At 38.0% G+C, this 25,896-nt stretch overlaps 1 protein-coding gene across 3 annotated transcripts in view; it reads right to left on the bottom strand.

Annotated features, from left to right (window-relative positions):
- Positions 1-831: 831 nt before the first annotated feature.
- Positions 832-25,896, bottom strand: part of HS2ST1 (heparan sulfate 2-O-sulfotransferase 1) — a 174,654-nt gene continuing 149,589 nt past the window's right edge. For 2 of the 3 annotated variants that reach the window (XM_060624661.3, XM_060624663.3), the window contains 4 exons: positions 19,073-19,211; positions 8,451-8,548; positions 6,821-6,978; positions 832-5,821 (listed from right to left, as the gene is read on the bottom strand). In XM_060624661.3, the coding sequence (XP_060480644.1) occupies positions 5,592-5,821; positions 6,821-6,978; positions 8,451-8,548; positions 19,073-19,211 (625 nt within the window). In that variant the 3' untranslated portion in view covers positions 832-5,591. The remainder of the gene's footprint in view (positions 5,822-6,820; positions 6,979-8,450; positions 8,549-19,072; positions 19,212-25,896) is intronic. The other variant, XM_060624662.3, reaches the window with a different exon arrangement.

Here is a 25,896-nt window from a genome sequence, read left to right on the forward strand (position 1 = left end):
AGTAAAATTCAGTGCCATTCACAGTATTTCTAAACAGATCTTCGATAAGGTGACACAACCCTCTGCAGGGTCAGAAGGGCCGGCCGGCTTCCTCCCCACATTCTCACAGAGCACGTAAAAGCTGTTAGTTAGTAGTCTGCCTCGGGGCAGCACTTTGTATCCATGATATCCAATCCTCACAACACTGTTCTCTCCATCTACTAATGTCACACTGCCAAAGGCAGGCCCTTCTGACTGTCAAATCAATGCTCTGTGGGTGCAGACCAAACTCCGTGTTTATCACTGAACTGGTATGTTATTCAACAGGATACCATACAATGTAAAAAGAACCAATGGCTTGCTGAGAACAACGAGCCAGTGGCTGGGAACTGGCAATCTATGTAATTGAGAGTTTCTCCTTTAAGGACAAAAGACACGTAATCATTAGAAATGTGTGTTCTCAAAAAACACTATGGGCATGTCTACACTGTGAAATAAATGTTAATCAGATTAGCTCCCCCTCCTCAAAAAAATTTTTTTTATTCTAAGTTGATAGTCCTTTTCTTATTTCCTTTATTCTTCTAATTAAGTGTATATCCTAAGTACATGTTGTAAATTTTCTATCTGAACATTTCAATACTAATGAGGAGATAAATACAAAGCAAAAAAAAAAAAAAAAAAAAAAGTGTCGGTCTGTATGTCACAAATAAGCCAGAAAAATCATTACAGACCAGTGATGATGCATACGTTTCTGGTGGCAATGATAATTGAGGCATTCAACACTGAGTCCGCTTGGAAAATGTCCATCAGTGTCAAGGCTACGGAAGAAAATATTAAAACAGGACACCAAACCATTTTTCCCCTTCCCACTGAGTGTTTATTTTATAGCTTTTGCATTAGGTAATCAACTGAAACACTTTTCAACAACAGAAAGCTGGCAGAATGTTAAGGAAAAGGAATGATTATCTCTCCAACAGATGTGACAAAATGGCTTCAAGTTGGAAACAGTATTGCATAAATGAATCAAGTGAATGGGGGAGGAGGGAGAAGGGAGAGAAAGCCGAGACAGAGGAAGGAGTGAGCATCTTCCGGCATGGATTGTGAGGGGGAAAAGGCACTCTTTAGCTGTCTGTGGCATTCATAAAATAAGAGTCAAAATATACAACCCATGTTCCTCAAAATTACATTCAATGCTGCTTTAGAGATGCTCACGCTCCTGACTCTCAACAGAAAGCTAGGGAAGCTGTCTAAAAAATCAGATCGACAGCACCGGTAGGTCTGAATCATAGGCTCACCAGTAATGTGTTTTAAAGAGATAATCATCATCAGGGTCCTTCTATAAATAGTACTGCAAAGGTCACAAAGCTGCATGAACCTAAATTATAGGATAAATCTGACTAACTGATCGCCCATTACAAGCTCTAAAATTCCCACTGCAGGAAACCAGAAAGTAAGCTCTACTCCAGAGGAGCTGAATTGGCAGTGCATTTGAAACAGGGATGCTTCTCCCTCAAAAGGCTGCCTGAGCAGCAGTTCGGTGGGCTTGGTACAGCAATTCTGCAGAGGGTAAATGGATGCAAAACTCTCACAGCGATCGCCCTGCTTCCTCTCACAGTGAATAGCACTAATTTATGAAGAGGCGGATTTTCAAACCATAAAGTAGAAGCACCTGGGCCTCTAACAGGCAAACTTCATAAGAGGTTACAGTACCATACCCTACTTCTCATAATAAAGGCTTCTAGGACCATAGGTGTGGTTGGAAATGATCAATGGGAAAACCTAGATGGCTTACACAGATGTTCTCTGCATAGAATCTGAATATAAATTAAAATACCAGCTATGCACTTGGGAACCAGCCTTTAGTTAAATCCTCTAGTGCGTTTAAGAACTTTTATTTCATTTTATTAGAAAAAGAGAATCATCGTCTACAAACTATTTTCTTTCTAACTATGCAAATACAATGAGCAAATCATCTGTAATATCAAAATACTGTTTGTAAACCACTGATGGCACTAACAATTTCAGGAATTTCCAGTAGGACATATATTGAGAAAGAGCAACACCAGATTTCAAATTATAGGCATTAACTGAATTTTAAGACTACAAAATAAAATTTAAAGTTTAAAAGTCAGTAAGTTTAAGTTCTCTGATTTTCAATAATTGAAACCCAATCACCAAGAATTCAGAAGCACCCAGTATGTTCAAAGTTGCACAGATGGGTATGGATGATAGAAAAGTAATCCCCATGCAATATTTTAAGTGTTGCTATCAGATATATTTAAGTGATACTTTACAGATTAAAGCTCCGTAAAACCAAAATATATCCTCCCCATTATATTTTAAAAGTCACAATAATTTATCAACAGTTGCCATTTCACAGCAATTAGAAAACAGGAGTTGATACAAGTTGAACAAAAAAAGTACTTTTTCCTCTTTTAGGAAATAAACATAGATGTACACACACACACACACACACACACACATAACATCGTTTTTTTACAATACAGAGTGGTTAATTTGCTTTTGTATTATTAAAAAAAAAATTCCCTATGGTCAAAATACTGAAAAAGCGCAAAGGCTGAAAAAAGGAAACCACATTTGCCACTTTTAAAAAATACATTATTGTCTCAGTGGTTCTTTTTATTTTTATTATTATTATAAAGTTAGGTATTACGAGGACTCTGCGGTTGTCAGACTCCTAGGGCTGTATTGGACCAGACGGAATTAAATCTAACCCTTTCTCAGTCTCCAGGAAGGATACTCCCTAACCCATCCTACAAGATGACAGAATAAATGCCTCTATTCCAAACTGTTAAACTGGGAAAGAAAACATGCTCACCTGGAAGCAATCTAACTCATGAAAGTTTATGAAATCTGTGGGAGAGACCGCCCAAATGAGAAAGATATTCTTTGGATAGAAGTTAGGAGCTTTTGGAAGTATATAAACTTTTAGGTCACTAGAATACAGATTTAAAAATGGTTTTTCCATAAATAATGATCTATTACAGGGCTTGGTAAACTACAACCAATGGTCCCTATCTGGCATGTCACTTGCTTTTGTAATCAAGTTTTATTGGAACACAGCCATGCTCACTCATTTATGTGCTATCTATCATTGCTTTTGTGTTAACATGGCAAGCGTTGAGTAGTTTTGACAGGGACTGTACAGACTGCAAAGCCTAAAACATATACTCTCTGTGTCTTCAAAGGAAAAGTTGACTGAACCCATGATGTAGGGCACTCCATACTACTCTAGTTTCCTAAGAGTTAATGCACCTCAAGAAGATTTTAGCACGTACTCCAAGAGTAACCTGCATACTGGGGGTTCCTTAGCAGAATAAGTGTCAAACACATCACCTTAAAGTGGTGCTTTGCTTTTGGGCAAGGGAATAATTTGTATAGATTTTCAACAAATATCTGTAAAAGTTAATAAATACACAAGAAAGAAAGAAAGCCAAGTAAGAAAAGTATGCCTGCCAATGTTCTCTTAATATCCTCCTATTATTGGAGGTGGGAGGGAAGGGCGCTAAACTGATTCTTTCCACCAACTTCCTTTAGCTTTTCTTTAAATCTGTCTATGTTTTTTCATTAAGTAGTGTTCCCTCCTCACCTCCCGTACGGTTAATAACCTTTAGAGTAGTCTGCCTAAAATGTTTGCCTAGTTTGTGAGGACTTGTTCAGGAATAGTGTTTATTTAAACTAACATAGTAAAGATTATTCTTTTAGAAAACGTGTCTAAAAATCTTATCTCAGTTACTCCAAGAAGGGGAAGATGGCAAAGAATGCACAGGGTAATGAAACTCTGCAAAATATACCTGAACAACCAGAGGTAAAAAAGAGCTACCATTTCTGAATGGTAATGGAAAATAAAACCAGACAAGTCTCTCCAAAGTTGAAGAGCAAATTGTACCCTGCCCTGAGTCAGCTAAGAAAGTCTTTTTCAAACAGGGAACCTCCTGAACTCAAGCAGCTGTTCATGAATCTTTAAGAGTTAGTTCACAGGTGTTTCGTATTTCCATAGTTGTTGAAACAGAGAAGATAAAACAGAGAAGATATTTATCAAACACAAATTTCTATCAAGATTCACTTTTTTCCCCAACCAGCTAATAAGTGGACTTTTCCCTTTCTTTGTTAAAAAAATGAATGGTAGGAAACCATATGTTAAAGATGTTTCCATAATACCTTATGTTTATATAGCGCATTACAGTTTTCAAAGTGCTTTCACATGCCATCTCATGTAATCCTCACAACACCCCTGCGAGGTAGGTACAGCAGGTATTAGTATCCTCATTTCAAGATGAGGAAATTGAGGCAAAGAGAGGTTAAGTGACTTGCCCGAGATCACACAGCTGATAAGCGGCAGAGCCAGGACCAGAAATCAAATTTTCTGACTCCTTGTCCAGTACTCCTTCCACTATAGCTACTGCCCCAATTATGAACAATGTACTGTGTATCAAAATTGAAAGGTTACTGAAGTTCATTTCAGTGATGTCTTAACAGTAAAGTTAAATGAGAACTACAAGAACAGTAGGTCTGATGATTTTACTTGACTTAATAAAACGGGTGCAAAACCACTTTTATCTAATTACGTCTAACCTTTTGGTCCAAATACATAAAATATGCAATATTTACAGCATTTTCCTTTCTTTTTTTTGTAAATGCAATGCTTTAAAACACATTATAAAGCACCTTAGTAAAAATAGTCTACAATTAAAAGTACAGAAGTAGGAAAATCCTACCCATACCACAGCTCACTAATGGAGTTATAATATGGAATCACCAATGTCAGTTTACTGCTTTACAAATAACCCATGGGGGAACAAATACTAAACTTACTTTTTTGATATTAATGTGTGGAAGTCTTAAACTAAAACGTCAGCATTCTTTGAAGTGTCTCCCCAGTCTTAGGTACTGGGGAGACAGGAATGAGAAATACTGCTTTGATTATTTTAAAATTGGTTTTTAACACTAAAGATCTTTTTTTTTTTTTTAAAGAATATTAAAACGGCCTACATAAATATGGGCAATTCCAACTACAGCAGAGACATTCTCAGCAAACAGGATCAAACATTCCAGTAAATTTCATGAGACAGGATTCACGAAAACAAAGCACACACTGCCCAACAGTTAATAACGCTATTCGGTACAGGTGTGTATCTCGAACCTCCAGGTGAAGGTGGAAGTAGCAAATGGACTCATCTTCATTCATGGTTAGTTGAAAAAAAAATGCTTTATCAAAAAGGGAGTATCAGAACTTTTTTGTGAAATTGTATTTAGCCTCTGACTAGACCTGCTATGTGTTGATTTTTAGGTGATGTGTAGGCTTTTTCCAGGCAGGAGATTATAACTCCCATGAAAATTTAACCAGGGGGGTAAAAAAAAAAAAAAGAAAGAAAGAAAGAAAGAAAGAAAAAAAGGCTGAAACTTAAACTTCTCAGGCCACTGAAACTTACCAGCCAGTATCTACTTCCTCGGTGTTTCTGTCTTGTTTCCTAACTTGGCTCAATACAAATTGTCTCATACACCTATCAGCAACCGAGCTGTAGAGCTGAGAACTAAGGTGAAGACAGGGTCAAAGTTTTAGTTCAAGAATCGAACAGTCACACCTGTACTCAGTTCGATTTAGGGTAAATCTTTTCATAGAAAAAGTTTTGTGCGAGGATGTAGAGGTCTCCGTCTTTTTCTCGTACGGCGTGGGCTCTGATGAACTGGAACTGCTCCAGAGCAAACTCATAGAACTCATTCTCCATTTTCCATATGTCAGACTGCTGCAGTTTTGCAATGGTTTGTTTAGTGGGGAGCTTCTTCTCCGTGGTTTTCCTAAGATGAGATTTCTTTCCTACTTACAAATGAGAAAGAGAAGAGGTAAATACTTGTGAGAACAAACGATGGATGCTTCTTTATGTGAAAAGATGAAGTCAATGTGGCACATTGAAGGGCGGGTAACAACCGTTTTGCATTAATATCATTCAGACAAAAATGGTGCCCTGAACCTACTAGAACTGTGATTTACTCCTTCATAATATAAATCCTCAACCTGTTTACAGACTTAATTAGCTGTCAAATAATAAAAATAAGGATCACCATCAGTAAAGAGTAGGCTGTCACCTTACATGCTGTAGTCTCAAATGCTTGGTGTTCTGACTAGTTTATTTTTAAAAAATGACAAAATATCTAACTAAATACTAGTTAGATATTCAAATATTCAAACTAAATGCTAGTTTTACCATAACCTGCATTCTCTATGTGTTAGAAGCTAGGGCCCATGCATACTCTAGGAAGAGTTGCTAGACTGCATCTTCGCAAAGAACAGGGGAAAAAAATCAGAATCAGACTGGACCAGAGCACTGTCACTTTTGGATATGTCACACTGTCAAGGCTGCTGAAGCACACTTAGCCATGACAGACACAGCACATGCTGATGATCGTCATGAACGTGACTCAGTCTCACCATCCCACCCCTACTTTAAACAGCGTTCGGCCCGTAGATCTAAGGTGCAATATGGTCACAATGTTTGGTATCTGCAATTAGTTAATATTACACATTTCTAACTAAGGCTGGTTCTGCAGATCATGTTTTTCCACTATTCCTACAATGCCTTTTAATTATCATCTAATGCATGTTTATTCAAAAAATATTTTGTGTGTGTGTGTGTGTGTGTGTGTGTGTGTGTGTGCCAGGCACTGTTTTGTATTGAAAATGGTAAGAAGAAATAGGCAATATACTTGCTTTTCTGGACTTATTTCTTGTGCTTTACTCAAGAAACTGAAATCACACATATTTTTCAAGTTGCAAACAAAGTTAAGGACAGCTTACAAAAGAAACCCATCCTTTGTATACCTGTACGGTAGAGTTCTGTAGCACCCCTGAAGAACCGGGGCAAAGCTGCCTCCAGTAACATGATAAAATCTTCAAGCTCTTCAGTAACTCCCACCAGAAAGTATTCATTAATTAGGTTATACTTGGCTTGATCCATGGCCCACCTGCTTCCCACATTCCTAAAACCAAAGAAAAGGAATTAAAAACCTGGCTGTGAAATCTGCTAAGAACTTTTGATGCCCCTGACCCTATGTATTATGGAGGAAACAAACACATGTCCATCCAAAGCCTTAATGCTCTTTTATTAATGTTCCTCGTGGGGAGAGGGGTACTTGATTTCAAAGGTCCCTCCCACTTCTATGAATCTATGGAACAAACTAAAGAAGTTCAATTAAAATCTTCTCAATAGTGTCCAAAAGAGCAATACCCTTTATTGCTCTAAGGTCGGCAAACTTTTTCTGTAAAGTGCCAGAGAGTAATAAATACCTTAGTCTTTGCAGGCCATATGTTCTTGGTCACAATTATTTAACTTTGCTTTTGCAGAATAAAAACAGACAATAAGTAAATAAACGGAGATGGCTGTGTTCTAGTAAAACTTTATAAAAACAGGTGATGGGCCAAATTTGGTCTCCAGGTTGTAATCTGTCAATCCCTGTTCTAAGGAAATGACTAAAAATTGAGAAGATGTTCTTCCTATGCTTGTTATGCTGTTATTATGCTCTGATATAATCTATTAAGTAAGAACTTAAGGTGCACAGTGATCCAGTAACATGTCTCAAACAATGAGGAAAAGAATGAAGGCATTCTTTGCATTTCTCGCCACAGTTTTAAGGAAGATACTAACTTTGTGTTCCTTTCTAGTTTTCCTATTAAAATGATTGATTAGAACATATAAATATGTATAAAAATGTGTCATTTTTTTAAACTGTAAACTCTGCACATGCTGAGGAAATAAACTCTTTATTGAAGATAAAATATCTTTTTATTTTCCACCTCACGTTTATTGGTAAACTAGACCACAACCATAATGTTGGCTTCTCTCAAAGTAAAAAGTCAGTTAATAGTAAAACCTGGTGAATGATTTACCCACTAAGCCTTTTCTTGATCTAACGTGAGTGGCTAAAACAATAAGCTTAGGAGAAAACGAGGTTTATGAAATAACCCCTGAACTCTAAATGAAGAGCTCTGCTGGAATAGAGCAAAACATGTAACACCAAAAACAAAAAAATAAAAACCAGCATCTGATGGGGCGCCTGGGTGGCTCCGTCAGTGAAGTGTCCGACTCTTGATCTTGGCTTGGGTCATGATCTCACAATTCGCGGGCCTGAGCCCTGCACTGGGCTCTGCGCTAACAGCACAAATGGGCCTCCATGGAATTCTGTCTCTCTCCCTCTTTCAAAATAAAGAAATAAATTTAAAAAAATAAAAACCAGCAACTGAGAAAACGTTGCAAGGATAAGATGTATGAAGAAACTTTTCAATGCACTTAAAGGTAACTATAAAATTAGAAATTGCTTAATTACATGTTATTTTTAGCCTGGTCTTTCACTAATTTCCCTATACTTAGCCCTTGACGAATACATTCACACTTGTGAAATACAGATGCTAGAGAAAACAAAGAAGAGCATCAATTTAAGCTTTATCTCCCTACCAGCATTCCGAGCTGTGGCCACAGAAGAATGGGATTTGAAGCCAGAGCTTCTCCGGAGCACAGTCTGAGCCGCCCTCAGCTACACATTCATCAAAGGTCTGGAATAAACACAAAGCAGCACACGTGAGCCCTAAACCCAGGTCTCACCTATCAACTACCCTAACAGGGTAAGTAAGTCATTAAATACACGAGGAACAGCAGGTGGAATGAGCTAGTGAACTAAAGAGATGGGTGGGTAATGAAAATATACTTAAGATACTGAGGAAAATACATGGATTTTCCTCCTGTCTTTGTTTTATGCCAATGTATATAAGAGGGCTTTTTTTTTTTTTTAACTGCATGACTTGAACCCTCTCCCCCGCTTCAGATAATTTGTCCTTGAGTGTAAATACTGGTTTATGTTGAATTTGTGTATTTGTAATTTCTATCCCCCTTAGAAAGGAAATTAAATAAAAATAAAGCTAAAGATACTCTATGTGAAATAACCATTTGAGAAGAATATAAAGTAGGGCTACACTTAAGTCTTCTCTCCTTTTCTCATTAAAGCAAACAAAAGCTCGTTGTACAAAAAGCAGAAATGACCTCAGACACTTATGACTTGCGTGCCCTCCTGTCCATGGTATCTGACTGAATTAATTAAAAGGGAAAGAGACTCACAGGGTATGAACGTAAAATTAATCAACTCCACTTCCTCAAGCATTTACTATCTGCCACAGGCATTTTAACAGTAGGCCCCGTCTACCTGAAATGACACTGAGATACCAGAGAGCAAACTTGGGAACTCGGGTTGTGGTGATGAGACACCCACAAATGCCACCTGTTATTTCCGAGAGGACAAAGTGTGAAAGAGTGGAGTCAAGGCTCTTGAGTTTCTGGAAGCAGGTTTGACCATATTTCAAGTAAGTCTTTAAGGACTCCAAACCTCAGTTTCTAATCTGTGCAATTAGATAAACTCAAAGGGCCCTTTAAACCAAAAATCTGAGAACAGGGCAAAAAAATCTTTACACCCAGTGTTGGGTGGTCTCTTTATTCTGGCAACATTCAAAAGACAACAGCAAACACAGTCCACAATCTGCCCATTTCTTTTACCGATGACCTCTTCCATGATACAGTAAAAAGATCTATGACTTGGGTTTGAACCCCGAACCCAGAAAATCTAAGTTTTGTGTTTGTTCCTTATCTAAAAAAGCAGGACAGGATCTTACTTTGAGGAAGAAATAAAATCATGGATGTAAAAGAATCTACCACAGCGACTGGTTCACTGTAGGCATTTGATAAACAGAATGTATGTATGTCTGTGCTTGTCTCTCTCCCCTCCTCCCTAATAGTCAAGTACAATGTCTTGTTGGTTCTTGTTCTCCTTGACCTTCACAGCATTTGACCACCCTCTCCTTTCTGAAATCTCCTGGTCTCTCTGCCCCTAAGAGATTCTTGTTTACTTCTTTGGATTGGACACTGCCCTTTCTGGCTTTGCTGGTTCTCTGTACCTTTCTGAATGTATTATTATTATCCTCTTTGAAGGCATGTTTTGGTCCTCCTAATAGTTATGGAAATTCATCTCAACTATCTTCTCTTTGCCCACTCCCTTCCTTAGCTTATTCACATTTCCTACTTCCTTGGCTTCATTTATAATTTCTAGGCAAAGGACTTCCAAATCTGTACCTCCAGATCCATTACTTCTCATCTTCTAATACCTCGTGTGCATTTTCATTTGAATTTCCACTATTACCTCATACTCAATACTTCAGGCAACAGAACTATACTGCCTGTGTAATTCAGACTGAAGACCTCAGAACATTTCCTAACATTTCCTTCTTCTCTCTCCCCTAACATCATTGAGGTCATGTCTTTCCAATCTATCTTTTCTTTTTTCAACCTTGCTTTTATCAGGGTCCCACAATGCTGTGATTCCATTGTTACAATCACTTTCTAATGGGCTCCCCCACCTTCCTCCCTTCAACCTGTTCTGTACAGGCATCAGATTAGTGGAAGGAGTCACTTCTAACATCCTCTACTCAGAAACCTTCAATGGTTTCCGGTGTGTCAACAACAACAAAAAAATCCAAATTTTTTATTCTGGCTTTAAGAAATGCTTCATACTCTGCCCTCAATATGCTAGTCTAGCTTAATTCTATGTGTAACTTCCACCTTTACCAGATTAGCCTGTTTTATAGTTTCTCAAGCATGTGATACGTACCTTAAATCTATATACTTTTGTTGACTACATTTACTTCCTCTGAAAGTGCCTTCCTTCCACCATTGTAGTCTACATGAAGCTACTCTCTCCAATGATTCTGGCCCAAAGTGACTCTTACCTTCTTTGGACTCATATAAATCAATGATATACTGCCTTGTAATAGCCATCTCTTAGGATCCAGGTATGTGTATCTACATATATATCTTTACCTGAAGAACTTGCTTCATGTAATTTTTTTTTTTTTTATGTGTGTTATGTTCTCTCTCCTCAACTACAAAGAGAAGTTCTTTGAGGGATCATGCAGTATGCATTTGTGTCCTTTACCGCACACAATCTACTGCCAAGCAAATTGTCTGCATAATCAGTAGTTGTAAATGCACTGCAGGGAACTTACATAAATACTAAAGGCACAGTTCCAGTGAGGACGAAGATAGGGGCAGTAACATCTTTTCATGAAGCATTTTGACAGTCCTTAGAGTTCTCTCAAATTCTCTTAGGATCTCTCTATAGCTAGATACACAAACACAAATTATATATACACAAATAAAGTGAAAACACCTCAGTTTACTCTTCAGACTCAATAAACCCCATTTTAGTGGCCATAATGTTATTTCTCAATCTTACTAGATGGTCTGACTTAGATGTGCTGGCCTAAGTCACTTTCTAAAAAGTAGTTTTATTATCATTTATGCCAACTTGTAGCTCATAAAAATAAAACAACTGATGTATGTATCTCTACCATGTTCCAATTTCCAAGAAATCTTTGGCTCAATGAACTGAGTGATGATATATTGGAAGGTTTCTGACTCCATGCCTATCCAATTTAAAAAAGATCCTAGATCATAGTGAGGTGCCTCTGAAGCTCAGAAGAAGCGCTCTGCTCCTTTACGCCTCTATCTGATTAAAGTCCCAGACAGAAAATAAATGAATTATTAAGGTGATTGTGGGTGAATGCACAATCTCTACCACCATTTTGTGTAAGACTCAAACATTAAAAAGATTTTGCTTAAATATAAGAAACTGGGATATTAAAATACTGCAGTATTTTTTCTTCCTTTTTTAATTTTTAAATTTTTAAGTGACCTCTACACACAATGTGGGGCTCGAATTTACAACCCTGTGATCAAGGATCATATGCTCTACCGACTGACCAGCCAGGCGCCCCTAAATGCTACAGTATTAGAAGTTTCCAGAGTTGCTCTGTGGACAACTTTGGGAATTTATCCACTATTGGAATTAAAACAGATTAATGAATAAGCATGTATTAAATTCTATAGTTAGCCAACTCCTAATTCCTGTGCTCAACTCTTGAAGTATTTTTGTATTTCAAATAAAAAAATGTATAGATATTCTTCAAATCTACTTTTGGCCAGTGATTTTAAATCTGCTAGCCCATTCTGGGAGTCTCCCAAAATCCATTCTTCCAGAGTCATAGAAATTTACCTTCTCTTACAGTTAGGTATAGCCATGTGACTAAGCTCCTGTCAGTGCATTGGAGGCAGAAGTGATGTGAACAGGTTCTGGGTCATTTGGTTATTAAAAGGAAACTGCGGGGCTCCTGGGTGGCTCAGTTGGTTGTGCGTCCGACTTCGGCTCAGGTCATGATCTCACGGTCTAGGAGTTCGAGCCCCATGTCAGGCTCTGTGCTGACAGCTCAGAGCCTGGAGCCTGCTTCAGAGTCTGTGTCTCCCTCTCTCTCTCTGCCCCTCCCCCGCTCATGGTCTGTCTCTCTCTCTCTCTCTGTCAAAAGTAAATAAAACATTAAAAAAAAATTAAAAAAAAAAAAAAGGAAATTGCTTGCCTTCTACTTCCTTTCTTCCCACAAGCGAGAAGGCAGATATAGTGGTGACCCAAATTCAACCAAGCACATAAGGACAATGTCTTAAAGAACAGCACAATAACACTAAGGAAGGAACCTAGGTCCCTGAATAACAGTGTGGAGCTAAGTTGCTCTAAGAGCCTGGGCCCCTCACTTTTAGGGTTTTAAGTATAAAAATATTATTTAAATTATTTGGACTTCTTTCTTTTAGAAGATTAGCATCTAGTTTAACTAATTCACCTACCAAGTATTTTATTAGACAATATAAAGGTGGAAAAATAGATCGGGTTTTGCCTCCTGTGTGGTTCCTTCTTATCATTTGGGGGCAGAGTTTTGCTCCCATCAACTAAAAGAGACGATCTGAACATGGCCGGTAGCAAGGAAGACGTGGAGGAAACAACGGACTATGAGTAATAAAAAACTGGTGAACGTACATGAGTGTGCCATGTCTTAGCATAACGGAAATTCTCCCATTTCTACATAAATATTTGATGAATAAAGTAAAGCATTTCGTAGCAAGAGAAACCAAATTAAGAGAACTCAATGCCATCTTTAGCACATCACCCTGATAAACTGGTCCCCGAAGATTTTAATTGAGATGAGCTGTTTCACTGACTCCTCTACGGTGACATTAGTACTTGGGTTTCTGTATTCACAGCAGAACACGTCATTCAAATGCATGGTCATCAAAATTTTCCTGCTTACCTGCTAGCTTTTATTAGCTTTGCACACATTTGGTCCTATTTCAGAAATAGGATTTTCTATACATAAATCTTTTTCTCTTATAAAATTTCAAGTCCTTAAGATAAAAGGCAGAAACAAATAAAAACACTCCAGACTCTGTTCCTCTCCCACAAAACCTGGTTCAGTACACCAAAGAAACAAAAAATTATGATCACCTTTTTCACTTAAAAGCCATATCTGTTTAGAAAGAACAATTTTTTGGCAACAAGATACAGATATTTTTAAAAGCATGAAAGTCCAAATATTCTCTAGACTATTTAGATTAGATACTTAACTCTTAAAATTGAAGTTTAAAAAAATTAATCAAAATTTGATGCTTGATAGTGATGACAATTATATTTACATTCAAACCCTTTTCTGCAAATGAACTTACATAGAAAACCAAAGCTAAGAGTAAGCTCCCTCCATTTCCTGCTTAGACAAAAGCTTATCTGCATCTCTAGCCCCCTGCTGCCCTCATCTTTAAGGAGGTGTTTCCTTCTCCTATCTTTGCACACCATCCTCACCCCTTTCTAAGACCCTGCTCCATCAATTTTCTCTACTCTCCTGTATCATCCATCACCCCTGCTCCCTTTGGATACATAATATGCCCAAGTGTCTGTCATCTTAAAGAAACATTTCCTGATGTGTTTTTTTCCTTCTAAAGCCAAACTTCTATCTCAAGAGTAGTCTTTCCTCTCAGTCTTAACTTCATTTCTCGGTTACTCCTTGACCCTTTGGATTCTACTTATATTACTTTCTCAAACATCCCTAATGACCTCCCCATTGACAAATCTAAGGGACAGTTTTAAATCCCCAATGCGCTAACTTCTTTGCAATGGAAATTATTTTCCCATCTATTTCAAGGACCGCATTCAAGGACCTGATTCTCTGGACCTCAGTCCCCCTGGCCGTGCTCCTCTTTCTCTGTCTACCCCTTAAACGCCAGCAGCCCCCGGAACTACATACTTGCTCCCCCCTCATTTTCTTCTTTCTTTTTCATTTGGTCCTCTTTTCACATTCTATATGTCTTCCAAGTGCAATTTCATTCAATCTCTTGTTTCAATTCCCACCTAATGTTGCTAACTCCCAAATCTATAGTTTAGTTTAGACCTATTTCTTGAGATACAAATACAATTTCTAGTGGCTAACTCCACTTACTTCTACATGACTAAAGATAATGTCCAGTTTGAACTCATCATCTCTTTCTTCAACTCCTGTTTTCTCTCTTTTGGTGAAAGGAAACACCTATGGTTCAATCAGAAACCTGGGAAGAAGACAAGTCAAGGCTGACTCTGGGTTGTGTACCTTTTACTGAGCTGTAAAGAATTATATTGCTTTCCTGTGATGCTTTTTCTATATAATAAAATACTTTCTATGCAAACAGTAATTTCTCACATGCCTTTATGAGACAGAATAGTAAAATTCATGCTCTATATACAAACCATGGTCAGGGGGTTGTGAATTGCTAAGAACTTCGGAGGCGATATTTTGTAAGTTAATGGCAGGAATCAGGTAGTACGGATTTCTTCTAAACTCATTACTATCTTTTATAAGTTAACACATATTTTTAGGTAGAATATCCTAAATTCACTATTATACAGCAGCTGTCAATTAAGTCTAGTTAATTTAGAGTAAGAAATAAAAAGAATACAAATTGGGGTAGGAATTGTAATCCCTGGGACCACTGAGTACTTAACAACATAAACTGACTCTCCTTCTCAGACTGTTATTTAGAGCAAGTTAACTACTCTAAGAATAACCCCACCTTGATGTTCTGCTAATAAAACAATAGTTAATAAAAAATGTTTAACAACCTATAGGGGAGTTCAAAGCTGAAAAATTTATAAAATAAATTTTACATATTTAGAAAATGTGAGTGATGAGAATTATAGGTGCAGTTAATATTATTCAGAAGCCACAGGAAGGCCTACATTGAAAGAAGGACTGAGAGACAAACCATGGTTATTCAAACTTGGATATTTGGTAGATATTTTCTCCAAATCAACAGTGTACCTGTCACTCGGCAGAAAACAACTGACAGTGTTAGTAGCCCAGTGTTTTCAAATGGTGACATCTGGCAATGTCTGGAGACATTTTTGGTTTTCACAGTGGGTGGCGGGGGAGGCAAGGGGGGGACGGGATGCTGCTAGTCAATGATCAGAGCTGCTGGTAAATATCCTACATGTATAGGCAGCCCCTCACAACAAGCAGTTGTCTGGCCCAAAACAACAGTGTTGAGGCTGAGAATTCTGTGGCAGTGACAAAAGTTAAGCTTTCAAACAAAAAAATAAAATTTCAGAAAACTTGATCTGCCACCGTAAGTTTGACAGTTTCCCAATACTTAAAGACTTCTCTGATGTGATCAGTGGTGATATTAATGAACAGTCTTATATTCTGGTACTATATAATCAAATGCGTCAACATTTGGAAGGTCCACATAACTCAGTGTGTGTGAATATGTTTCCAATGACCAAAGCATGATGTTACAAAATTATGCTCTGTTAAAAAATCCATTCAAAGTATAAAATGTATCAATGGATTTTAATGTAGCAGAGCATAAAAAATTCACTGCTGTGTTTTCGGATTCCACACTTCAAAGACTTTAAGAAACTACTACTTGCCAGGTTTTAGTGTAATATTAAGAAGAACATCTACAATCTTCTAAAAAGGCTATTAAAATCCCCCCTTTTCCAATTACATATCTGTGCAAATCTGGATTTTCTTTATATGCTTCAACCAAAGGAACATATTCAACAGACTGGTTCAGTAGCAAATATGAAAATCCAACTGTCCATATTAAGCCAGATATTGTAAAAAAACTTGCAAAAATGTAAAATACAACTCTGTATTTTTTTGAAAATGGTTATTTGCACTAAAATATATTATTTATGATACCATATGATGGGCTTCCAACTGTTACCTTTAAATTAATATTTTCTAAATTTCCCAGCAAATCGATACATTTATTGATACTGCTAAATATCAACAGCTGTAACCCACACAAACAAAAGCTTTTTCCAGATCGTTAATAATTTTTAAGAGCAAAAGGAGTTCTGACACTATGAAGTTTGAGAATCACTGATTTCTCCATATAGGTTTTTATTGCTTATCTTTAGGTTATTTAATATCCCTACTTTCCAGATGCTGGCCAGAGATTATACTAAGCAAAACTCCAGCTACAAAATACAAAGAACAGAGTATTTGAAATTTCCCAAAAAATCTTTTGTTCCTTACAAGATCAACTGAAAGCTGTCATAGGCACGCATATGCCTGAAATGTGTTTGAAATGACTGTTTGGCAGTGTAAGGAGGGAGCAATGTAGATTATGGAGTACTGCAGTTTAAAACATAATAGTTGCATATTATCTGATATGCTTCCAAGCATCACTTGAGGTGTCAACAATATACAGTTTAATGGAAGTGAAGCCAATGCAAGGTATTTCCAACCTTTGCCAGGTACTTCCTGCGTCATCACAGCCACCTTTTAATCCCCCTTATCTTCAAGTGCCCTGCCATTTAAAAAATGTTATATGCCATGCAGTCTTATCAACTCTATGGATACGAGTTTATTAATTAATGAAAGCTCTTGCCAGTTTGATATGGAGATATTTGTAATAAAACAACATCATACAGGTTTAGGTGCGAGAATGTTGCCAACACTTGTATCATGAGAAAGAAGCCAAATTATTAAAAATGTATATTTCAATACGTTTCAAGACCAAAAAGTCCATTTTGCCTATCATAAGATGAAGTAATTGTTGTAATAAAGCATTTGTATACGGCCCTGTACTCATGAGAATTAAGGTCATAGCATTGTGTTGATGTTACTAATATTACATCTAAATACAGATATGTATTAATATGTATTTTATGATGACATAAAAAGACAAAAACAAAAACAAACCAAGCCCTATAATATCAGGGGGAAGAATGGTTAAGTCTCTAGGCTTGAGAGGGCGTATCTACTTGAAACTTTCAAATATGAAAGGAAAATGCCTGAAGTTTTCTGTGGGCATTGAAAATGCCACTTTGGAACAACTCTTACATACAAATGTTGGGTAGCATCTGGCATTCCCTCCCTCCTTTATAAAGGGTACAGGGGGCTTAAGACTGTGAGCTCTGGAATTAGAGTACTTGGGTTTAAATTCCAGCTCTACCATTTACTGGTAGCATTAACACTGGGCACGGTACTTAACCTTTCTGTGCCTCAACTTCCCCATCTGTAAAGTGGAGACAATAACAGTACCCACCCTACAGAAATGCTGTACAGGCTACCTGAAAAAATACATATATGTAAGTTAAAACAGTACCTGATGCACAATAAGCACTCAATAGATGTGAACTATTATTGTTGTTAAGTGTTATTATTACCTAATTCCCCAAACTACATAGGGCAGCAACCACTAAAGCATGGTATCCAGGGCTGACAGTGACAGTGCATGTAGGAACCTCTGTGACTGTAAATCTTTTCCTTACTGACATTAATATTCCTTTGGTCAAAGGAGGGAGATGAATACTAACATTTACTGAGTAAAAAGAGTGTAAATGAGAAGGCTAAACTTTTAAAACACTAAAGGAAGGAAAGGAGGAAGAAGCATTAAAGTGAATTTAGAAATAACTATCAATAAACTGTAAAGTACTAGGTCACAAAAGTTTTATTATTAGATTTTATAAAGAAAGTAAATAAAAGAAAATCACCCGCTCACATGATACAGAAAGCCCATCTAACTTAAGAGAAAAAGTAATTGTTGGATGTTAATTATTATATCCAGTACCTAGCATCATGATTATGCAATTCTTTACGTAAAAGAATACATTAAAAGGTGTAGAATTCACTCATTCAACTCATTTGCCAGGCACTTAACAGATGAACTGGGCACTGTGCTAAACACTAGGGAAACAGGGAGGAATGAAATACAGCCCCTGCTTCAGGGAGTTTACAAGCTTTTAGAGAAGACATACATGTAAACAAATAACTCAAATATCACAAATAAATGCTTTAAAAAAGGGTCTGAATGGAGTGCCCTGGGAGCCTTAAAAAGGACACGGCTAACTGCTTAAGGGGCACCAGAAAAGACTTTGTCAAACAGTTAACATTTGAGCTGAACCTTAAAAGTGGACAGTTTTCCAGAGTGAAGGAGAGACATTCTAAATATGGGGACAACACGTGTGCCAAAATTATGAAGGAATAATAAGTTTGGAAGACGGTGACATTTCATGTGGCTGAAGCACCGGGTGCCTGAGGGAAAATGAGGCAGGAGAAGTCGGTCTTGGGTTTCATCAGATGGTGTCTCCTGTGCCTTGGGCAGACTTGTGAGCAATGGGGTCCCAGTAAAGGTGTTCCACCAGAAAACTGACAAATCAGTTTGGTTTCTCAGAAAAATAACTCTGGTGCTACTCTGGAGGAGCACTTAAATAGAAGACAACCCAAATCTGAATGTGCTTATTAATAAGTAAGATTATTATTCGCATCTTGCCTGAAGAAAACAGCTGCTTTGGCGAAACAGTGTTCCTAAGCCAATGAGCACAAATCAATATAAACTGCTATCATTAAGACTAAGAGAACCAAAGTACTTACTCAAAACCATCATACGAATGAATAATTATAATGGTCTCATAGAAAACGGTTAGTTAGGACTATTGTAAAAGCAATATTCAGCTCTAGAACTAAGGTAAAATATTTTTTAAGTGACAAAAAATTATGTGTACTCCAAAATATCAACTATATTTTACTTTTGCTTCTTTATACTTTTGGGTTCTTTTCAAAATTTCCACAATAAGCTAGTAGTACCTTCATAATGAATAATAAATTTTAAACGCAATTATTCATTGCAGTTGATAAACAATTACCTTCATAAACATCTTAAAACTTAACTATTACCTTTTTGTCTCCTTGTTTTCGTCTTCTTAACCCTGGTCTATAATCATCTCCGAATCTCAGAAAATAATAGTAAGAAACTAGCCTCTCAATAGGATCCCTTATAACATTAATGTAAATTGGCTTCTTCTTCACACCAAATCTGAAACAGAACAAAACGTAAAAGGTGAAATCTATATTGTCATTTGTTTTGGGGTGTCCTGAAATTGTAAGTTTGAGGTATTACTTCTATATGGAAAGAAGAATGTGCATTTATTTAAATAAAATAGACTATGTGGAGATTAGGAAACAGTTTATGATTATTTGTTACAACATAATAACCAGGAAATAAGAATTTAAAAATCACTGCTGAAGATAAAGAAGGAAAATTTGAACAAAAATAATTTTTTAAAATTTTACTGGCAAGAATTACATAAAACATCTTAATTTTATATAGCAATGATTTCTCATTTCTGGCCCACCAAACCAGACAAACATTATCAACGGATACAGCATTAAGTCCACACAATATGACCACTAGAGTCAACCTTCTGCTCTTGCTGATTTTATTTTTATTATTATTTTTTTAAATCTTCATTTATTTTTGAGAGAGAAAGAGAGAGCGTGAGCTAGGGAGGGGCAGAGAGAGAGGGAGACACAAAATCTGAAGCAGGCTCCAGGCTCCGAGCTGTCAGCACAGAGCCCGACACAGGGCTCAAACTCATGGACCGTGAGATCATGACCTGAGCCGAAGTCGGACGCTTAACCAACTGAGCCACCCAGGTGCCCCATGCTCTTGCTGATTTTAAAGACAAGAGTGAAAGCCATTTGGTTTCAGCACTGTTTCCTTGGGGAATGAGAAAGAGTTGAAGGAACAAAGGAAACACAGAAGGCTTTTACTTTAGCAACCCATGCAGCCCCTAGAATTGTCCAGCTGGCTCCTGTTCTAACATCCTCACTTGTCCCAGTCTTGAAACCTTCGTGTTATCTTGATCTCTACTTTCTTTTATTCTTCACTTAGTACAGTTACCAAGTCCTTTGATTTTTTTCTGCTGTTGGCTTCCCCACAGATCTGACCTGTCCTCATCATTCCCTTCCCTTCCACCACCGCCCTCTCCCAAGGTCTCCGGTTTGGATTACTGCAATAACCTTGTTGGTTTTCTTGCATCAGTGTTTCTCCCTTCCAACCTACCTTTCAGAGCAATTCCCAACTGATATTCCTAAAACACCATTTATTAGATCACTCTTCTTAGAAACATGAAATAAATAACTCTACTGTTTATGTTGACATCGAATCCAAACTCCTTTGCCTGGCTGCTAATGTCTTCTGGCCTATGTCTCAGGCACCACCTTATTGACCTAACTGTATTTTTAACTGTCCTCAAAGAAGAAGCCAGCTATCTGTTATGGTTAGGCCCACCTCTTCTACCTCCCCCAACCTATCACAGTTACTCCTCTTCCTCCTTGCATGCCTTTGCTCATTCGGTCTTCCTTAACCAGAATGCCAGTCTCATTTTTCCATTTTTTTCTGTCACATTAATTAATTTAAAGAAATACTTTTTTGCATATGCCAGCACTATTATAATATGAAGAGTACAGCCATGGGAAAAAAAATTCCTCGGCTTTGTGGAGCCAATGCTCTACTTGGGAGAGACAACATAAACATAGTAAAAAATACTAAGGAAAAGAATGAAGGGAAAGGAACAGGGACTGCCAGGAGAGGTGGGACGAGTACAATTCAGAAATAGGGTTTTCCAGGCAGGCCTCACTAGTATTAGGTGATGATAGGAGGGAGCCATGTAGATGAAAGTGTTCCAGGAAGATGAAACTCCAGGAGTATGAAGCCCTTTAAGCAGCAAGGTGCCAGGTGTTCTCAAGGAATAGCAAGATGGGCCTGGCTGCAGCAGAATCAGAAATGGAGAGAGAAGGGGGTGGGGTGGAGGAAATGCAGATCATGTGGGCCCCGTAGATCTTTATGAGCATCAGGACGGCAGCCTGACTGAGTCAGCAGGGACATATCATGATATGGGATGTAATGTACAGCATGGTGACTGTGGTTACCAACACTGTATGGTAAACTTGAAAGTTGCTATGAGAATCGATTTTTGAAAAGTTCTCACCATAACAGCAGCAACAAGATGGAAATTATTTGAGGGGAAGGATGTGTTAACTAACCTTACTGTGGTAAACATTTTACAATATATACGTGCATCAAATCATCACATTGTACACTTTGAACTTACACAACATATATCAATATCTCTCAATAAAGCAGGAGGGGGAAAAACAACCATTGGCTGCTGTTTTGGAGCAAAACACAGAGGGCCAATAATGCAATCTTGTAAAGTCTAGACAGCCTGTGGCACACGGTACTATCTGCTTTCACGGACACCTGCACCCAGGAGCTACTGCTCTCAGGCAAGTCTATCCACTGCTTATCTTACTCATGCTTGTCTTGTAAGTGGAGAATTTTCTCCTTAGCACCATGATCAACCATTTGAGAATAGGCACAGTACTCTACATTTCTTTTTATAGATTTCACAAGGCCTAGTATACATAAATACTTGCCCACTGATTAATTAGTACTAATTTGAAAGATTAGAAAAATACTAACAATCTCTCTGAAAATAAGAATCACGATGAGAAATGATACAACTAAGCCTGGGTTGTAGGACTCTGGTAAGAGACAAGTGAAAGTTGCTTATTCTTTTAAACCACTCCTGGTATGTCCACTCATCTGTCCACAGAAACCTTCATTTTAGTGAATAGCTTAGAATTTAAATTTCCCTTCTTACTAAAATCTTCTTCCGAAGGCACTAAAAAGCAAATAGCTAAACTAACCAACCATGTCTCCCCCTTACTTCTGCCTACTGCAATCAATGTCTTACACACAGCGGGCATTCTATAAATGTTTTATACTTAATTCTTAAGCAAATGAGTAGTGAAAGAGACTATAGATAAGAGAAAAAGCAAGGTGCCTGGATAACTGGATTCTTTCAGTCTCTAAATTACTGAAAATTAACTAAACAGGAAGTTTCTAACCTACAAATAAGCTGTATTCTACAAGAACTGTTTTGTGTGTAAAAAGTGGTCAGCTGTCTTGAATTTCAGTTCTTTTCTCACCATTAACACTTAAGGTCACTAAAATTTGTGTTCACATGGAAATACTGAAAACTACAGAGAATCCTTTTCTAAAACATTAATTACAATATTACAGTTGTGAATTGCTGATCAGAATTGGGATGCATTTTTTTAAGTGAACAACTCATAAAACTATAAAACCAATAATGCAGTAAAATTTTTTTTCACAATGTTTTAAAGGAGGAAACAATATCATTACAAATATATGGCACTGTCACACTGGGCATTACACTGGAAGCTCCATGAGGGCAGGACTGTTTCCCTCTTGTTCATGGCTTTGTTCCTAGTATTTAGCACAGCGCCAGACACACGAGTGTCAAATATCACAGAATTACATTGAACAGACTATTGGGAAGTAACCACTTAGGAAGCCTTTCTGTGGGACAGTGCACTCAGTAGTGAGAAGAGGTGGGGAGGCATCAGGAATACACAGGTGCTACATGAAATAAGTGGAAAGTCTTGTAACAGGAAGCAACAAGGAAGGGAAAGTACAAGACCGTGGGGTAAGGGCTCCAATCTTCAGACTGTGGGATTTCCTGGGAACCCCCTTACCATCTTCTCCATTATTAGCCACTGACGGCCCTGAGTCATTCTCTTGGGAATTACCTCCTTCCCGTATCATCTTCCATCACTGCTTCCTCTTTTTTCCTTCCCCCTAGTCCCCGACATGTGGGACAGACAGCAATTCTTACCAAGTGGCAGTGAAAAGGGGATATGACACTTTACCAAATTCTCCTTGCTGTCTGGAAGATGACTTTCTGGAACATGGCTTGGGATGGCATTTACCTGTATGAAGTATGATTTCAATGAAATACATGTGAACTCATTCTGAAGATGGATAAGACTACTGTTTATAAGGTAGGGTATGGTTATAAGGTAGGATATGGCTATATAGACAAGAAAGCAAGAGATTCTAACAGAAAACAGGCATGGTAAAAACAGCATCTGGGCTGTTTAGCTCAGCTGGTTAGGAAACAGGCATACTTTTAGGTTTGTGGGTTTAATTCTTTTGCCAACCAGGTAGTTTTGTACAGGGGGAAGTGTTCTATGGTTGTAAACTCTGCCTTTAACCTGACCAGGCATCTGAACTGTTCCTCAGGAGGGCTCAGGTGGAAGAAGAGACAACCCATCTTCATTCCAAAAAATATAAACTATTATTATTGACCTGTTAGAACATGATCTTCCTAGGAAAAGAACAGCATCATTTGGTAGGCATCTGTAATGTTCTATAAAGATCAAAAGGCAAAAGTCTAATGTGAGCAGCAGGTTGGTAAGAAGACATTTTAGGAACCTTGCTCTTGCCACATCAGCATATGTGGAGTGACAAAGCATGGACACAAACTCGGCTCGTTTCTTTACAACCACACCCTACATATTTTGGACAGATGAGCAGGCATCAAGAATTGTCAATAGAGCAAGTACATACCCAGAACATCTGAAAGGAACCTTTTCAACAAGCTGGACAGATCTCAAAGAGGGCTGACTAGCCTTCAGGAAGCACAATGCTTTATGATTTCTGCTTCATACTAGGTGTAACATCTCTAGGAAAGCAGCAGTCTCACTGCTTAGATGGGACACTCCCATCTAATATATATTTATTCTGGACTCTCTTAGCCCTAAAGGGTTCACAGAAATTTCAAATCCTCCCCAGTGTGGCAGGTTCCCAGTGTCTTGTTTTGAAAATAGTATATGACCTGTTGGTATTTGTTGGTTCCGCTGGTGATGTTGTGATTTTTGTAGTAATTATTTATCTCTTAAAAAGGGCATTCATCTACTATGCATCTATTAAAATAGCCCAAATTAAAAAAAAAATTAAAAAAAGGTCTAACAATACCAAATGGTGGCAAGAATACACAGCACCTGGGCCTCCCATACATTGTTGGTGAGACTGCAGAGTAACACAGCCACATGAAAAAAGTTCTGCAGTGTCCTAGAGTTACCATACAATCTAGCAGTCCCACTTGTAGCTTTTACCCAAGAGAAACGAAGACATATGTTCACATAAAACCTGAGTGCAGGGGCGCCTGGGTGGCTCAGTCGGTTAAGCGTCCGACTTCAGCTCAGGTCATGATCTCACGGATTGTGGGTTCGAGCCCCACGTTGGGCTCTGCGCTGACAGCTCAGAGCCTAGAGCCTGCTTCGGATTCTGTGTCTCCCTCTCTCTCTGTCCCCGCCCTGTGCACACTCTGTCTCTCTCTCTCCCTCAAAAATAAATAAAGATTAAAAAACAAAAACACAAGAAAACCTATGTGCAAATGTTTCCGCAGCTTTATTCATAATCAACAAAAGCTGGAAACCCAAGTATGCAGAAACTGGTGAATGGATAAAGACTGTGGCATATGCACACAATGGAATACTACACATCCAAGAATTAACTACCAATATGCATAAATTGGATGCATGCCAAAAGTCTATGCTAAGTGAAAGAAGCCAAACTCAAAAGACCTGGTGACTAATTAAAAGTATGTGGTGAAGAAAAGGGTTGTCCAAGAGGACTCTAGGTTCTGGCTTCCATGTCTTGATAAATAAACACGGGGAAACTTCCCAAAAGGGAATAATGGAGGCAAAGACAAGAGTCTTGAGCAATACCTTAGCTGGGAACAGGAAGGGCCAGCACAGATTCAGGTAGGGAGAAGAAGAAAACACCGGTAGGACAATGCGATAAATGAAAGGAGACAGAATTTTAAAAGAACATAACACTGCTTTGCATGAGACACAGAACCTACTGCTTCATATACATTGTCATATTTAATCCTCACAACCACCATGAAGTAGTTACTTTAATTATCTTCACTTTATAAACGGGGAAAACGCAGACCTGAAGTAACGTGCCGGTAAGGAACCGAAGGGATTTAACTGCAGGTCTGGCTGGCTTCAGAGACAGCTCCCTAGCAGTCTACAGGATCAGTGCTGTAAAAAGGGCTGGTGGTACGAGGTCAATAAAATGGCAACTCTCGCATATTGCCTGTAATGATTAAAATAAGGAATGTTTCTCTAGTGTTGTGACGTATTTGTTGAAAGCTATAGAAAATGGTGCTGACTTCAACCGGCTCAGGAGAGAATTACAGGGTAAAATGGACAATCTCACATAAATCTATAGACCGACAAACTATATTAGGCCTAAAATATTGTCACTTTATTACTCTCTAGGATACCTTAGACCTAGTGAAGCACTCAGTTATGTGTCTCTTGTCCTGACGTATCTGTGCTTTACTGATTGACCTTAATTGTTCTGAAAAAGACAACAGGGGTGATGTGGACAAACCAAATGACAGTGATAAAAACCCATACTCTTTCCTGGGGACAACCACAAAGGTACACACCTGACATGTACCTGAATAAAACTGCTGTACCAAAAATCATTTCCAAATAGCTAAGACAGATACCGACATGTTAGCCATAGGTAGCTAGGTCATGGACAATCTCAGTAGACTGATTGAAACCAGCATGAACAGTTTTCTTTTAGCTGAATATTATTCTATAAAGGCAAATGTCACTGAAATAAAGCAAAGAGATGTTCTAATGTTTTTATTTTGTAAAATCTGAAAAAAGTCAAAGTGGAGGTAATAGATGGTGCTGGTTAGGAGTATGAATTTAAAAGGGAGGATGATCTGTAATATTTTCACTGTTTATAATAAAACATAATTCTGGGGGAAAAATGGGGCTTCAGTGAACTCACTGAAGACAAGAACTACAACTTATTCAAC

This window comes from Panthera onca, chromosome C1, assembly GCF_046562875.1.
Source record: "Panthera onca isolate mPanOnc1 chromosome C1, mPanOnc1 haplotype 2, whole genome shotgun sequence".
NCBI lineage: Eukaryota > Metazoa > Chordata > Mammalia > Carnivora > Felidae > Panthera > Panthera onca.